This window comes from Artemia sp. Qi Xiang Cuo, unplaced genomic scaffold (genome assembly GCF_049724085.1).
Source record: "Artemia sp. Qi Xiang Cuo unplaced genomic scaffold, ASM4972408v1 HiC_scaffold_3265, whole genome shotgun sequence".
NCBI classification, from domain to species: Eukaryota; Metazoa; Arthropoda; class Branchiopoda; order Anostraca; family Artemiidae; genus Artemia; species Artemia sp. Qi Xiang Cuo.
Genome location: NW_028300658.1, coordinates 112,689 through 128,591, shown reverse-complemented (window position 1 = coordinate 128,591; position 15,903 = coordinate 112,689). Strand labels below are relative to the sequence as shown.

Below are 15,903 nucleotides of genomic sequence, written 5' to 3'. Positions count from 1 at the left end.
ATCCCGTTCATCCACTGTGAGCAGGCTTGCACACTGTAATAAGTACCTTCGGAAAGGTATGTGTAAGAAGGCGCTAGGCTCACTTCTTACATATTCACTAACTAGTTCACATCTTCTTCCTCTCATACTGTCTCTATTTACAAGTCTACTTTTAAAATCACTCTTTACAGGTTCAGTTTCAGGGGGTTTCTTACAATTCGGCGGGATCTCGTGCATGCTGTCGTTGGTGTCGCGCTTGATTCTAGGGGCGGCACCGCAGTAGCGCTCTGGCAGGGGCTAAGGATTGGATTCCAATCCTGGATCGGCGATGGGGACATGAACTGGTCAGCCTGTAACGGCGAGGGTGGTGACTTGGCAGTCGCGTCTGGCACTATGGCATCGTCAAGTCCTTCGCGAACCAAACTCGTTCCTTTTGGACTCCGATATGGGCGGGCTGATAGGTGTTTGCGGTTCCTCCGCAGAATCGTACCTTCGTTTGTCTGCACCCGGTGGGATCGTGGCTGTTTTGCATGAGAAACCACAATGGCCTGTTTCCACGGTTCGTTGGCCATTTTCTGAATGTGGATCGTATCGCCGGGGTTGAGCTGATTTAAAGCCTTGGCTGATTTGTCGTGGTAAAATTTCTGGCATTTTTGTATTTCAGTTCTTTCCTTAGTGAACTGTTTGGTCGGGACGACCTTCTTCTTTAGGTGACGTGTGGTGCATGGTAGAATGGATCTTAGTTGGCGAGACATAAGGAGTTGAGCAGGATATGCAAACCCATCGACTGGTGTAGTCCGGTATTCTAATAGACCCAGAAAGGGGTCTTCTCCGTTTTCGATTGCCTTTGTCATGATGTTTTTTATGATCTGCACAGTTTTCTCTGTGAGTCTATTGGACTTGGGATACCTGGGGATAGATGTGCTCAGTGAAACACCCCAGGCTTTGGCAAAATTGATGAATTCCCCGGAAGTGAACTGAGGGCCATTGTCAGACATTAGTTGTGATGGTATGCCCTGCCGGGCAAAGTGGGCCTTCAGTCGCTTTATAAACGCGTTAGACGATATCTTCTCAAGTCTGTCGATTTCAAAGAAACTGCTGTGATAATCGAAAGTTGCTAGGAAGCTGGAGCCTTTCCATTCGAACAGGTCAGTAGCGATCATTTGCCAAGGGAGCGTTTCTATGCTGTGGTTGATCATCGACTCCTTTGAGTTGTTCAGCATGTGCTTGGAGCATGTTTGGCATCTTTCTATGTATATATATATATACATATATACAGCATGTTTGGCATATATATATATATATATATATATATATATATATATATATATATATATATATATATATATATATATATATATATATATATATATATATATATCAACATTTTAAGCTAAGAAATTAGAGCTGGGCAGTAAATTAATTTAAAAAAAAAAGTTTTTGAGTAGTCCAGTGTTAAGGAGTTAGTGAAAGGTATTTTCAGGTCCCTCAACAGGAACCTGAAAATTTCCTGTCTGAAAACCAAAGAAGATGTAGAGTCGCCCCCTCTGAAAAAATCAAAGGCTTTCCCAAACAAGGACGATCTCGAAGAAATTATGACATAGGACGGTTATGAAAAGGAAGAAAAAAAGATGAAAATGATGTTTAAATTACCACGAGGTATAATTGGTATGGAGGCAGGAGTCACTGGTACAATAGCCTCATGAATATATATATCAACATTTTAAACTAAGAAATTAAAGAGCTGGGCAGTAAATTAATTAAAAACAAAAAAAGTTTTTGAGTAGTCCAGTGTTAAGGAGTTAGTGACAGGTATTTTCAGGTCCCTCAACAGGAACCTGTAAATTTCCTGTCTGAAAACCAAAGAAGATGTAGAGTCGCCCCCTCTGAAAAAATCAAAGGCTTTCCCAAGCAAGGACGATCTCGAAGAAATTATGACAGAGGAGGGTTATGAAAAGGAAGAAGGAAAAAAAGATGGAAATGATGTTTGGTATGGTGGCAGGAGTCACTGGTACAATAGCCTCAGGAATATATATATATCAACATTTTAAGCTAAGAAATTAAAGAGCTGGGCAGTATATTAATTAAAAAAAAAAGTTTTTGAGTAGCCCAGTGTTAAGGAGTTAGTGAAAGGTATTTTCAGGTTCCTCAGCAGGGACCTGAAAATTTCCTGTCTGAAAACCAAAGAAGATGTAGAGTCACCCCCTCTGAAAAAATCAAAGGCTTTCCCAAGCAAGGAAGATCTCGAAGAAATTATGACAGAGGAGGGTTATGAAAAGGAAGGAGGAAAAAAAGATGGAAATGATGTTTAAATTACCACGAGTCATAAGTGGTATGGTGGCAGGATTCACTGTTACAATAGCCTTGTGAATATATATATATCAACATTTTAAGCTAAGAAATTAAAGAGCTGGGCAGTAAATTAATTTAAAAAAAAAAGTTTTTGAGTAGTCCAGTGTTAAGGAGTTAGTGAAAGGTATTTTCAGGTCCCTCAACAGGAACCTGATAATTTCCTGTCGGAAAACCAAAGAAGATGCAGAGTCGCCCCCTCTGAAAAAATCAAAGGCTTTCCCAAACAAGGACGATCTCGAAGAAATTATGACAGAGGAGGGTTATGAAAAGGAAGAAAAAAAGATGGAAATGATGTTTAAATTACCACGAGTTATAATTGGTATGGTTGCAGGAGTCACTGGTACAATAGCCTCATGAATATATATATCAACATTTTAAGCTAAGAAATTAAAGAGCTGGGCAGTAAATTAATTAAAAACAAAAAAAGTTTTTGAGTAGCCTAGTGTTAAGGAGTTAGTGACAGGTATTTTCAGGTCCCTCAACAGGGCCCTGAAAATTTCCTGTCTGAAAACCAAAGAAGATGTAGAGTCACCCCCTCTGAAAAAATCAAAGGCTTTCCGAAGCAAGGACAATCTCGAAGAAATTATGACAGAGGAGGGTTATGAAAAGGAAGAAGGAAAAAAAGATGGAAATGATGTTTGGTATGGTGGCAGGAGTCACTGGTACAATAGCCTCAGGAATATATATATATCAACATTTTAAGCTAAGAAATTAAAGAGCTGGGCAGTAAATTAATTAAAAAAAAAAGTTTTTGAGTAGTCCAGTGTTAAGGAGATAGTGAAAGGTTTTTTCAGATCCCTCATCAGGAACCTGTAAATTTCCTGTCTGAAAACCAAAGAAGAGGTAGAGTCGCCCCCTCTGAAAAAATCAAAGGCTTTCCCAAGCAAGGACGATCTCGCAGAAATTATGACAGAGGAGGGTAATGAAAAGGAAGAAAAAAAGATGGAAATGATGTTTAGATTACCACGAGTGATAATTGGTATGGTGGCAGGAGTCACTGTCAAAGTAGCCTCAGGAACATATATATATCAACATTTTAAGCTAAGAAATTAAAGAGCTGGGCAGTACATTAATTATAAAAAAAACCCTTAGAACAGAGCAAAATCAGGTTCTGTCGAAAGGATTGAAATTTTCGATAACCCCTTCGAAAATTCCTTATAGTGAAATTATCGCGAACACAGAGGGGGCTTTGGAGAGATTGCTGAGGTTAGAGCACAATTTGTTGAAACTTTGTTGGATTCGCCTTCTGTTAATAATCAAAAATTAAAAATTTTAGTAAAAATGAACACTTGGTCTTACACGCACAACATAAAGATCATTCCAGGATTATTACGAAAGCCGATAAAGGCAATACTGTTGTTGTATTAGATTCAGATGATTACGAAAATAAAGTCAGAGAGATTTTAAATGATTCTAACACATATGAACAATTAGCTACCGATCCCACAGAAAAATTTGTACAGGAAGTCCGAAAAGAGCTTTCTTATCTGAAAGGAAAAGGTGAAATTACAGATCAGTTGTACAAAAGGTTTTACCCACGTGGATGCACGTCCCCTCGCTTTTATGGTCTTCCTAAAGTTCATAAGCCGGGTAATCCACTTCGACCCATTTTTTCTTCTTTTAATTCTCCTACAGCAAAAATAGGGAAATTTTTATCAGTTGTATTTCACCCACTAATTCAGGCTCAAAAATGCTATATTAAAAATTTCGCCTAAGTCGTTTCCAAGGTAAAGCAAGTTTCGGTTAAACTAAATACAAGAATTGGCAGTTTTGATGCAGATTCAATGCATATCAATCGCGATACTCAAAAAGCCAAAATGCTTTTGGAGCATATACTTAATTCTAACCCATCTATAACAGAAAAATCTACTCTTTCGAATCAGACACTTCTTTCGCTTACATCCCTTTATAGCAGAACTTCTTTTTACTTCCATTATAGAGGCATTTTTTATAGACAGAAATATGGGCTTTCCATGGGTGCCCTCTTTTCTCCAATACAGGCGGATATTTTCATGGAAGACCTTGAAGAAAGTGCTATTTTGCAAAGTTCTTGTAAACCTGAATTTTGGGTTCGTTTTAAAGATGATATTTTTTATTTATGGGAGCATGGTGACGAGTCTCTGGGTTCTTTTCTTCACTTGCTCAACTCCTTGGATCCAAAACTGAAATTTACTCAGGAATCAGAGATAGAGAGGCGTCTTCCTTTCTTAGATGTTCTGGTGCACCGAAATGATTCAGGTTTCGAGTTTAGTGTCTATAGAAAACCCACACATAATGACCGTTACTTAAGTTATTCCTTCAATCATTCTCCTGCTGTGAAAAGAGGAGTTGTCACTTCTCTAGTTGATAGAGCATTGAAAGTTTGTTCAACACGTTTCTTGGATTTAGAACTCAACCACCTTAGAGATATTTTATTTGGGAATGGTTATCCAATTAGTTTAATAAATTCTGTAATTGTAATATGCATTAAAAGATTATCAGATAATTCCACAGAAAACACAAATCAAAGGGAAAATTCATTCTATCTTGTTCTCCCATCTGTTAAAGTGCTTTCAGACCACATTTCAATAAATCTAAGGAAAAATAACATTTACACTTATTATAGACCCAGAAAAACCATCAGGTCCCAAATTTATCAAGGAAAAGACCCTATCCCGATAGGTGAAAACTCCGGTGTCTACAGAATTCCTTGTTCGTGTGGTCTTTGGTATATCGGAAGAACTGATCAGCGACTACCAACACTCTAGTTCAATTAATAATACACTTAAAAAGCGGAAAAAAACAGAAAATTTTGACTCTGCCCTTGCAGAGCACATTTTTGAAAAACCAGACCATACTATTTTGTTTAATCAAGCAAGTCTTATTTCGCATGACAAAGGTATTGTCCAGCACTACAGAGAAGCTGTTGAAATTTATAAATACCAGCATTTAGGTCTAGCTTTAAACAGAGATTCCGGTGATTTAAGAATAAACGAGTCATATTTCGGTTTTCTCAAAAGAGAAGCCGATACTTTAGTAATCCCTGAAATAAACCTTGAACCACTTTCCCAGTCATCTAATCAAACACGATAACAGCTCCTTAGGTATCAAAGGGTTTCTGCAAGAAATGCATTAATTAAAATCCGAAATGAAATGACATAGTTTTCCAACTTATTTAATTGCTGGTTCGTTTTGTTTTTTGAGTGAATGAATTGTTTCCTTTTCTTGTCAGTTGTTCGCTAGTATCCGTCGATGGCAATTCATATTTTTTGGAATTTGTGCAAATCGCGGATATTGGCGAATAACTCGCTTTTTTGGTTGTTAGGTATTTGGTTTTCATTCTTTTAATTTTTGGCTTTTATTGAATTTTATTCATCTTTTAAGTTTTTGGTTTTTTCTTTGCTTTTTGGTTCTTTTCACATTGACTTTCCGCGTTTTTTTTTGTTGTTTTTTTTTTCTCTCTCTCTTCGGCACTTTCCTTGGATATATCGTTTCGTTTCGCGCTGAAGAAGAGAGGCGTTTGTCCTCTCGAAATATTCGCTTTATTTTTTCAGTATTTTCATTTGGCCTATAAAAACCCCATTTTTTCTCGTTTTTCTTTCTTTAAGTAACAGTACATTAACAGTAAGATTTGGTTTTTGCTGTCCTTGGTACTTTAATAGTAACAGTACATTTCAGTAATAGTACAGTAACAGTGAGATTTTGTTCTCACTGTCCTTGTTACTTTAGCGGTAACAGTAGAGTAACAGTAAGATTTTGTTTTTGCTGTCCTGGGTATATAATAAATGAAATGAAACTCAAATAAAATTCCTATGCTGTGATTGTTTACTATCCTGTTCAGATAATATTAAAAAGTTTAATCTATTTAAGTTCATTTATTTTTTACATTAATTAAAAAAAACTAAAATGATTAGTTAAAATTTATCAATTAGCTTTTGAAGTAATTCAAGTGCGACGTTTTTTTTCTAATGTCAAGTCCTGCCGCAAAATACGTTCCTCGTGACGCTTATTGGCATCTTCGTTCATTTGCAATATTGCCTCTGCCACATTAGTTTTTGAGGCAATTTTATTTTTGGGTAGTGATGAATCACTTACCTCTCTTCCTCTTATTGAGTCTGGGTGTTCTTGAGAAGAGCATAGACTGTCTGTCTTGGACAGCTGATTCAGTTGAAACTTCAGCTTCAGCAGGGAAAGGTGAGGGAATATTTTCTGAAAATGTTATTGCACTGTCTTTTAACACAATTCTTCCTGTCCCATCGACAACAGCAACTGGCTCTATCTCTGGTCGGTCTCCAACAAAGTCCTGCATTATTTTGTAGAACTCCCATTTTCTATTTCCCTCACCATTTGTCCCAGGTTTATCTTTCTGAATTTGTATTGATTTTTAAGATTTTCATATTTGATTTTGCATTGCAATGCTGCAAATTGATGACCATTTCCATGCATTTTTCCCCTCACCCCTTACCAAAACTTCAAATTACTGGTAATTTTCTCTGCTTTCTCCCTTTCTTGACAGATGCCTATCAGGGCAATGGTACTGTCATGGTCCCACTTTAGCTTTGTCTTGGATGTTGATAAACTCTCTTTCCCTAAAAAAAAGGATCAATCATAAAGCAAGTTGATCAGAGAAGCAGAAGCAGTCTGTATATACCAAAGCTGCGTTTATATACTACTGAATTGGGATAGATTACCCACTAAAGCCAATATCATGGCTGTTGGTTGGGAAGGAGTGACAGGTCCTATAACAGATATTTAGAAGTAAAAATTGCTAGCCTTGTTAAGAATTGAACAGAAAGACGAAGTCTTTGGTTTCCAGAGAAGAAATAACACTTATACATTTCCATTTTGCTTAAACTTAACTGTACAGTAGTTCTTTAAGTGCAAAGATTTAAAACAAGTCAGGAGATTTACCAAAGATTAACACCAATTTTTGAAACATAATTTTACCTAAAGAAAACCAAACAGTTAAGAATATATTTTTTTCATGCTACCAGTAATAATTTTACTGTGTGACATTATTGACAATAGCAATTCCAGTTATATAAATTTCATTTAGATTCAACACCCATTTTCAAGAAAATTCTGTCTGTATTTCCGAATTCCTATAAATTTATATTGAAAATAACATTTTACCATTAAGATTAATCTGAATAATAAATGTCATTCTTGAACTAGATTCCTATGGGATTTGATTTGCCTTTCACTTAGTTGCAGCTATTGTTGTAACAATGTTTGACTGGTCAAATAGCTTTATTCCTAAATAGTCGAAAATTTTTAATGCCTAAATACTGACTAGAAGTTTATTTTGTAACAACTCCAAATTTGAATCCTTAACAGTCTGATATTTCTGTAGAGCAAACCTAAAAAATCTAGTGTGAGGGATATATATATATATATATATATATATATATATATATATATATATATATATATATATATATATATATATATATATATATTTTTCTCTGTCTGAATTGAATTTATCAAGTATTTTGGGCAATAGGTTGCATCAAGACTGGGCTGGGTAATATTGTAGACAGAGAAAAGCCAAGACAGATAGTCCAAGTAATATATTTCTATATATTTCTATATTTCTCGACATAAAATAACTATGAGGTAGCCTACCTAAAAATCCCAATTTTTTCATACGGAGGTCGAAAATCGCCCAATTTGCACCGAAATTTCCAAAAATGCGCAAATGTGGTGCAATGCGCACACTTGAAAAATTTAAAGTGCAGCTGCCTCGAAAAAGCGCCCAAATGGCGCAAAGGCGCACCATCTGGCAACACTGGTGTGAATTTGAATCAATGATAATGGTTAGTTCACACGGATGGGATTCCCATCAATCCTAAAAGGAATTCCGTACAGGAATGACCGTTTTCCCGTCATGTCTTTGGGTTGGATTCTTTTCAACTTTTTACATTGTAAACAGATGGGTTTAATGGGAATTTCAAGGCTAAATATTTAAAAGTTAAAATAATGTAAAGAATAAACCATGCAAAGACTCATAATCTTACAGCAATGGTTGAAGGTTACACGTATTTATTTGACACCAGTCACAAAGAGTATATAAACATAAGAAAAAGCAGCAGATATCGGAGGAACTATCGCTTTTTCTCAATGAACCAGGTAGGTTTACTCAACTTGCTAGGCTATAAGCAAATGGTTATATTCCTGCTGGAAGCACAGACTTATCAGTCATCACAATTTTCTGCCTGATGAAGTTGGATTTGAGTTTTTTTCCAGTTCAGTCTATTGAAAGTAAAAATAGGCTAATTTAAGAATATCAATAGCCTAGCCTAAGTTGCATGAGGGGCCTAGCCCTCACCTAGGCTTATTTAACATATCTTTTTTTTAAATTAAAGTAAATAAGATTTCATGTAAATAGAAGCCATAAAGTTCCCATTTTTATACTAAAAGCTAGACAATATTAACAAGTAGGCTATAGTCATGGCCTAGGGCCCTAACAAGTAGGCCTAGGTAACCCAAAGTAGCCTACGTGGGTGGTGCACAAACTCAGGTGTATATTTTAGATAGTCTAGCTTTCATAAGTATAGACAAAATGTTCCTTCTTGGATTGGATGTATAGACCTATCAATTTAGACAGTTAGGACTAGGCCTAGGCAAGTTGGGATTGGCTGACCACATTGTCAGAAAATAGTTTTGTTCAAAATAAAATTATGGCAAAAGTTAAACCTACAGCCTTACTTATTTATTAAGTACAAATATTCAGCTTTACAAGACAGTTATCTTTGATTAAATATATCCAAGATTGAATGTGTCTCTGATCTACATTACTTTGCTCTCAGTTTAAGATTAAATGTCCAAGGTTTGGCAACATTTTTCAAATTTAAGCTCTAACTTTAAATGTATGTCCAAGATAAAGCTCAACTTTTGACTGTTGCTGTATCTGGAAAATTCCAAAATGTATAGGCCTTTTGATTAGATATTCAGTAAATTTCTAGGTGATACTGTAATTTAGCTAGGATAAAAGTGAAGACATGATTTGATCCTTTTTTTAATGCTCTTTCATAATAAAATAATTTATTCTGTTGAAAATTTTATCTTGATCCCTTAAAGGGGCCCTAAAGGTATTTCATATGAATTATGAAAGAGCATAGAAAAAGCATCAAATGATGTTTTCACTTTCATCCTAGCTAAATTCTATGGCCCACTGCACATTTACCTTGAACTTTACCCCCCTAATGTGCAAACATATACCCTGAATTGTTGATGGGAAAGTTTAAAATTGCAAAATTCAGCACTATTTTTATGGATTCATTTGAAAAACTTGAAACAGTAGGAAAACGTTTTATATTTGAGTTGACTAATAAATGAGATTTAAATTTTTATGAATAAGTATATTACTCTTGAACAACTTATTTATAAAATAGTAACAAGTTTTTAACCACTTTTCAATAACTTAACTAGTGTTGATAACTTCTTTGTGGGGTTACAAAAATGATATACCTTTTGGGCTCCTTTAATGACTCAAGATGCAATTTACAACAGAAGCAATTTTTGAATTCTCAAGAAGCATAAAAAAAGGTATCAAATGACTCACTTTCATCTTAGCTGGATTATAGTGTCACCTTGAAATTTACCAGATATTCAAGTTAATCACATATTTATTAAGAAGAACTTAGACAAATTCAATGATGAAATAATCCAATTTCAAGGTCACCTGACAAGAGATTTAACAGTAATTTAATTATTGAAGCTGTGATAAGCTGTCTAACTACTTCATACCTTAGTCTGGGGTATAGTTCTAGTTGAGGAGATTCTTGCTAACTTTTGAAGTAGCTGAGCTAGGTAAATGATACATTCAGTAATGAATACAGAGCCGTATTTATGGGAAAGTTATACCAATCTGACAACTCTCCCTTTCCCTTGTTTCTTGGGCTTAGAAGATAGTACAATGACAGTCCTATAGGACCCATTTCTAAATTTTGAAAAAAAAGTGTTATCTTCTTTTGGTTTTTCTGGTTTTTTTTTAGTGGCTTTTGTTTTGAAAGTGCAGTTTCTATTTTTTAGCCTAAAATTAAAGTCATTTCAAGGCTCTTTCCCTCTTGTTCAAAATGGATTTTCACTTTATAAAACCATAAAAATCAGGACTAGGCAAAGGTACTGTGCTCAAAACGTTTTTCTTGTGAGTTATTTGAGAAGTTCATCAATCTCCCAATATTCAATTTTATAACAATAAATTTATAAAGCATCATCAAAGATTAGTGCTCTTTACAGGGGGGACATGGACGTCTAAATAACTCGCTATGAAATATCCAAAAGGCCTTACATTTATACTTGGTAGTTTTACCCACCTTCCTCAACCACTTTCCAAGACAGACAAAAGGCCCCTTATCTACAGTTTTACAGAAGAGTTGTGCCATTCAACATCATTTGCAAATATAATGGTTGTTACTGCAAAAATTGTTTTTCCTCTTCCTCTAATTTGCCAGATATAGCTGTGATCTATATACAAAACTTTTGCTGTTCTGTTGGTTTGCATAATTTTGTATTGCTACTTTTTTCTAATCAACAATTTGCTATTAAATGAGACAACAGTGTAACACTGGGACTCTTTAGAAAAAAACTTCCATAATTGTGAATACTACATTAAAACAACCAGAAATAAATTACTTATCTCATTCTTAGTAGTGTAATACACCCCCCCCCCAATGCAGCAAAGTATATTCTTAAAATATTTTACTGTTTCATAACTCATTGTTTCCTTCCATTTGATTAGTGTTTGTTGTAGAAAAATTATGAAGAGAAGAGTTGCCAGACTAAAACAATTGTTTTATATTGGTTTTTAAAAGGTAGGGGTGAATTCTTGATATGATATAGTCAGGCTCAATAACTCCTAAAAGTGCTTCATTTAGAGGAAGCAGTTTTACTATTAGTGGCTAAAATTGGAGCACTACTAAATGCAATGATGTTCAATATAAAAAACATACAGCACAGTAAATTGTTTATGTTGTTTATCCAAGGTCACAGTATGTTTTTAATTGGTAATATTTTTCCTTGGAAATGGTATTGTCTTGCCTTAGCTATGCCACTTAAATATGGGAACAAAGTATGTTTAAACTTCTTTAAGGATGGGTTTGCATTTACTGTTGACCTGCTTTAAATAGGCTGCAATTTTTTTTATCTTGTTAAAAAATTACATCATAGAGATCTTGTTTATAAACAAATTTATTATTTATTTGTCTCTCTAATTTTTTCTATTCATAATGGACCCTAATTTTTGTCTTGTGCCTTGATATGAGCCTAACACTGTTGTAATCTAATGGTCGTTTGAACATCTTTTTTTTTCACATTCCATAATTTTTCACATGAGTTGTCATCTTGAAATTATTTCATTTGCAGTGGGATGGTGTAGAGAAACGTGGGGTTACCTGAGGAGCGAGTTTTTTAAGAAACTATCAGCCAGAAAAGAAAAAAGGAGTGGTGATGGAGGAGGAGACGACATCTACATAAAATGGCCACATTTTAAAGCACTGCAATTTTTAATCAAGTACCACAAACCCCGACTGTAATTCATATATTATCTTAAATGAGAACTCTAGCAATAGGTTTGAAATTCTGAAAAGACTGACAAAAGTCAAGTGGTATGGACAACAATCATTGACAGAAATTAAAACATGTGAAAGGATATAAATGACAGGCCTAGATATTGTAAGATGGGTCAACCATCAGTACTGCCCTGGTCCCAGTGTTGGTAATACTACTGTTTTATTGAAATTAATCACTTAGAGTTTGTTTTATTATTGTTATTTACTCTTTTTTTCTTTAGTCATCTAACTTTTTCTCTTTTGAATAAGCTTCTAAATTTGGAAAATTAATTTTCACATTCCATAATTTTTAGTTTAATTTGAGATTGCTGTTATTATGTTCTCTCATTTTGTATCATGCAAATAACTAAATCACAAGAGACATGAATTCTATGATATGAGGTTAGAAAACCTTAGAATTTTGAATGATTCTCTAGCCCTTTAGCTAAGTTTGTTTTCTCCAAAACAAAGTTGATGTATAGATTTCTACTTATTTTAATCTAAAACCACCCTTAGCAGATAGTAGGTGGTAAGAGACTAGCAATGCTGTAGCCACAATTTGTGTTTGAGGAGGGGATTATTATAGAAGTAAATGAGAAATTCTTACATTGCTCCTAGCTGCAATTTAAGGTAATTAAAAAATAACAATAATCGTAGCAACAGACTTATTTTGTACCCCCTCCCTGCCATTTTCTTTTGGAAAGGATGACATAAATGATCTGACAAAACAAATTTATGCTGAAAATTTGCAATTTGCCAAAAAATTGTGAAAATAACATTTTAAAAGGATTTTTTAAAACTGAATGTCACCAAGATATGCATCGTTTCCTATATTTGCAACTGGAATAATTATTTTACAGAAAAAAATGCCTTTAAAAGTAAAATTTTTCTTCAAATGGTCCAAGAATCTCTTATTTTTTCTTCCAATTCATGCATGATAGTGATGTGGTCAATAGTTATGTCTGGAAAACCCATCTGACTGATTGGTCATTTCTTTTCTTCAATAAACTTTCTTTTATAGGACTTCTGGAAATTTAGAAGAAGAATATGTGATTGACATAGAAGTAGAAAAAGATTTAATAGCTGAAGACAGCAATACTTACCCTGACTTCACCACCTTTGCTCCAGGACCATGCACTTCTACAGCTGCTACTGTGCAACCAACTTGTCTGTCTCCAAATTTTCATACAGGACAGATTGACAGTGTTTTCCCAATTGAATCTACAATAATTAGGACACCTACACCTACAAGGACACCTACACCTACAAGGTCAACCAATAATTCAGGTTTTAAAAGAAAGGGAACTACTGATCAATTGCCCAGGGAAAATGCAATTAAGCTGATGGAAACAGCCAACAGTATGCTAAATAAAATCCTAGAGGGAAAGAACACCACTGGTAGGGATTCCCACAATGCCAGTTTTTGTGAGACATTGTGCAAAGACCTTGATTCTTTACCATTGATCAAACAAGCAAAACTCAGGGCAGAAATTTCGAGACTGATTGCAGACGCAATAGAAGGCTAACTCTAATGCCAAAAATGTCAATCTGAAAGATAGTTTCAAGAGCTTTTACTTTAGTTTTAGCAGTGCATATGATTTTGTAACTTCTCTGACCTATTGCAGTGTGATGATTTAAATTTTTATGTGACTTATTTTTGGTATAAAATTTTTATACATACCTATTAAAATTTGTTGATATACTAAAACAGTGATAGAAAGGTAATATTTCATTTGTTTGTATTATCATATTTGTTCTGGACCTACTGAAAATCCAAATAGGTATTCTGATGAGTCATGGATAGGTTAAATTATATCTATATTTGTCATGCGTCTTGTTAAACCAATATGAATAATTCCTAATCAGGATGGTCTGGTGAAACAGACCATACAACAGTTTTAAATTTGCAAAAATTCTTTGAATTGTTATTTTTTTCACTTGTCAGACTTGTTTCAATACCTCTCTTGTAGTCTTTATTTGGTAATTTAAATTTGTTACTCCATCAACTAGTTATATTGTAACCATAAAAACAAAATGTGTATTTAGGGTAATCTTAAAATGCCAAACTGAAAGATAGTTTTTAGGTGTTACCTAAACTCTATCCCTCTTTTTTTTCAAGATGAGATGTCATTAACACGCTCTATATATATGCCAACACCTTTCTTATAAGAAAAGTAGATCCAGCAATTGTTTTTACACACCTAAAAAATATGTACATAAAGCACTGCTTTATGTCTTGCTTAATAGTATTTTTATTTTCGTGTGTGGACACAAGACTTACCAAACTGAGTCAAGGCTTAAGCCACAAAGCCCAATTGCCTCCAAATAATATTATTAATCTTATACAATATTAAAGGAACTTATTTGTTTTGAAAAAATCTGTAGTAATTGAAACATCTAAAGCAACTACAACTAATATGTTAGAACGTAAAAATTACTTGTGAATGTTTTAACTTAACTTTTTGGTTTACATAAAAACAAGAATATATTTGTCTTATACAGGCTCCTTAAAATTTTCCTCTTAAATTGCTGTTCTGTCTCTCCTTCTTCCTTGAATCTCTCTACATATATTTAATTTTGGAACTGTAGATACCTTTAATTTTTCATAAGATTGAAACACAGGAAAAAACAATTCTAGAAAAGCCAATTTTCAACAGAAGTCCTTTGCCATGACAACTCGCCATTTCCAACAAAGTAGTCTTTAAATTTGTCTCTTATGCTTATTGCATTGTTACTCGAAAGCCTTCCAACACTAGGAAGCGTTGGAGTGTTTCGCCATGTCCCCTGAATTATGCAGCCATTAACCTCACAATCAATAGTTCTTTGACAGACATATATTCTGCTAAGGTCTGAAGTAATTAAGTAATTGTTCAAAACACAAACAGCTTTCACAATTTCATCAACAGTTGTTATTGAGGCTTGTACACGACCCCTTAAAATTTGGAATCTGGCTGTTAAAATGCCAAAAGCATTCTCCACAATGCGTCTGGCTCTGGATAATCTATAATTGAAAAGTATTTGTTCATATGAAAGGCCCCCATAGCGTGGAAAAGGCCTCATAAAATTTTCCTTCAGCGGAAATGCTTCATCTCCAACAAACACATGAGGAACTTCAGTGTCAGAATAAGGTAATGCTTTGGGAAGTGGGATAGGCAATCTACCATGATTTAGAGCCTTGCCAAATCCAGATCAAGAAAAAACTGTGCTGTCATTTTCTTTGCCCTTTGCTCCAACAGCAATATAGATAAACCTATAGCGGGCATCAGCAACAGCTATCAAAACTATACTGAAAAACTCATGAAAATTGAAAAAGTCCGACCCACTATTAGGTGGACACTGGATTTCACAATGCTTCCCATCTACTGCCCCTATGCAATTAGGAAACTGCCACAGATCCTGAAACTCTTTGGCTATGACCTGAAAATCATCAAGCTCAGGTGGTTTCATGTACAAAGGCTGAAGCTGATTCCAAATTGCCTTGCAGGTTTCTCTGATTATTCCAGAAACTGTTGATCGTCCAACTCTGTAAGCCAAAGAAATGCTTGCCATACTGTCGCCACTTGCAAGATACCTAAGAAAAATAAAAGTTTATGTTAAAAGAGCCGCCTAAAAGCTACTGAATAACTAGAATTGCATTTTGGAAAGTAGGGGAGTAAAAGTCCACTTTTAATAAAAGTTTTCAAAGTATTGAGAAAAGTTGAAAAAGTATATAAGGACAGAGAGAAGGCTAGGTCAAGAAATAAAAAGTTGTGCTCTTTTTTATGCATTTCTAATTGTAAATAACGTAATCTTTCCATGTTTTTTTTTATTTTACAATGTTGTTCAAAGCAAATGTGTATTCAGCAAGCTCTTTTATTATTAAGGGACTGTGAAAATGTTTCCAATCCTTTGGCACTCCTTTATGGAAAGTTTAATCCATATTTCTAAGGTTACAAAACTTATTTGTAATGGATTTTGATAATCAACTCTAAAATGAATAAAATTTTAATATTTTGAATAAGCATAAATAAAAGATTCTGCACTTGCTCATATTGTAATCAAA

The 15,903-nt window shown here is 34.5% G+C and overlaps 1 protein-coding gene and 1 pseudogene across 1 annotated transcript; both read right to left on the bottom strand.

The window, feature by feature from the left end:
• Positions 1 to 6,224: 6,224 nt before the first annotated feature.
• On the bottom strand, positions 6,225 to 7,474 carry LOC148938453 (uncharacterized; annotated as a pseudogene).
• Positions 7,475 to 15,050: 7,576 nt separating this feature from the next.
• On the bottom strand, positions 15,051 to 15,410 carry LOC148938452 (uncharacterized). The gene has a single exon (XM_089107782.1). The coding sequence runs from the start codon at positions 15,408 to 15,410 to the stop codon at positions 15,051 to 15,053; it is 360 nt and encodes a 119-aa protein (XP_088963908.1).
• Between the last annotated feature and the right edge of the window lie 493 nt (positions 15,411 to 15,903).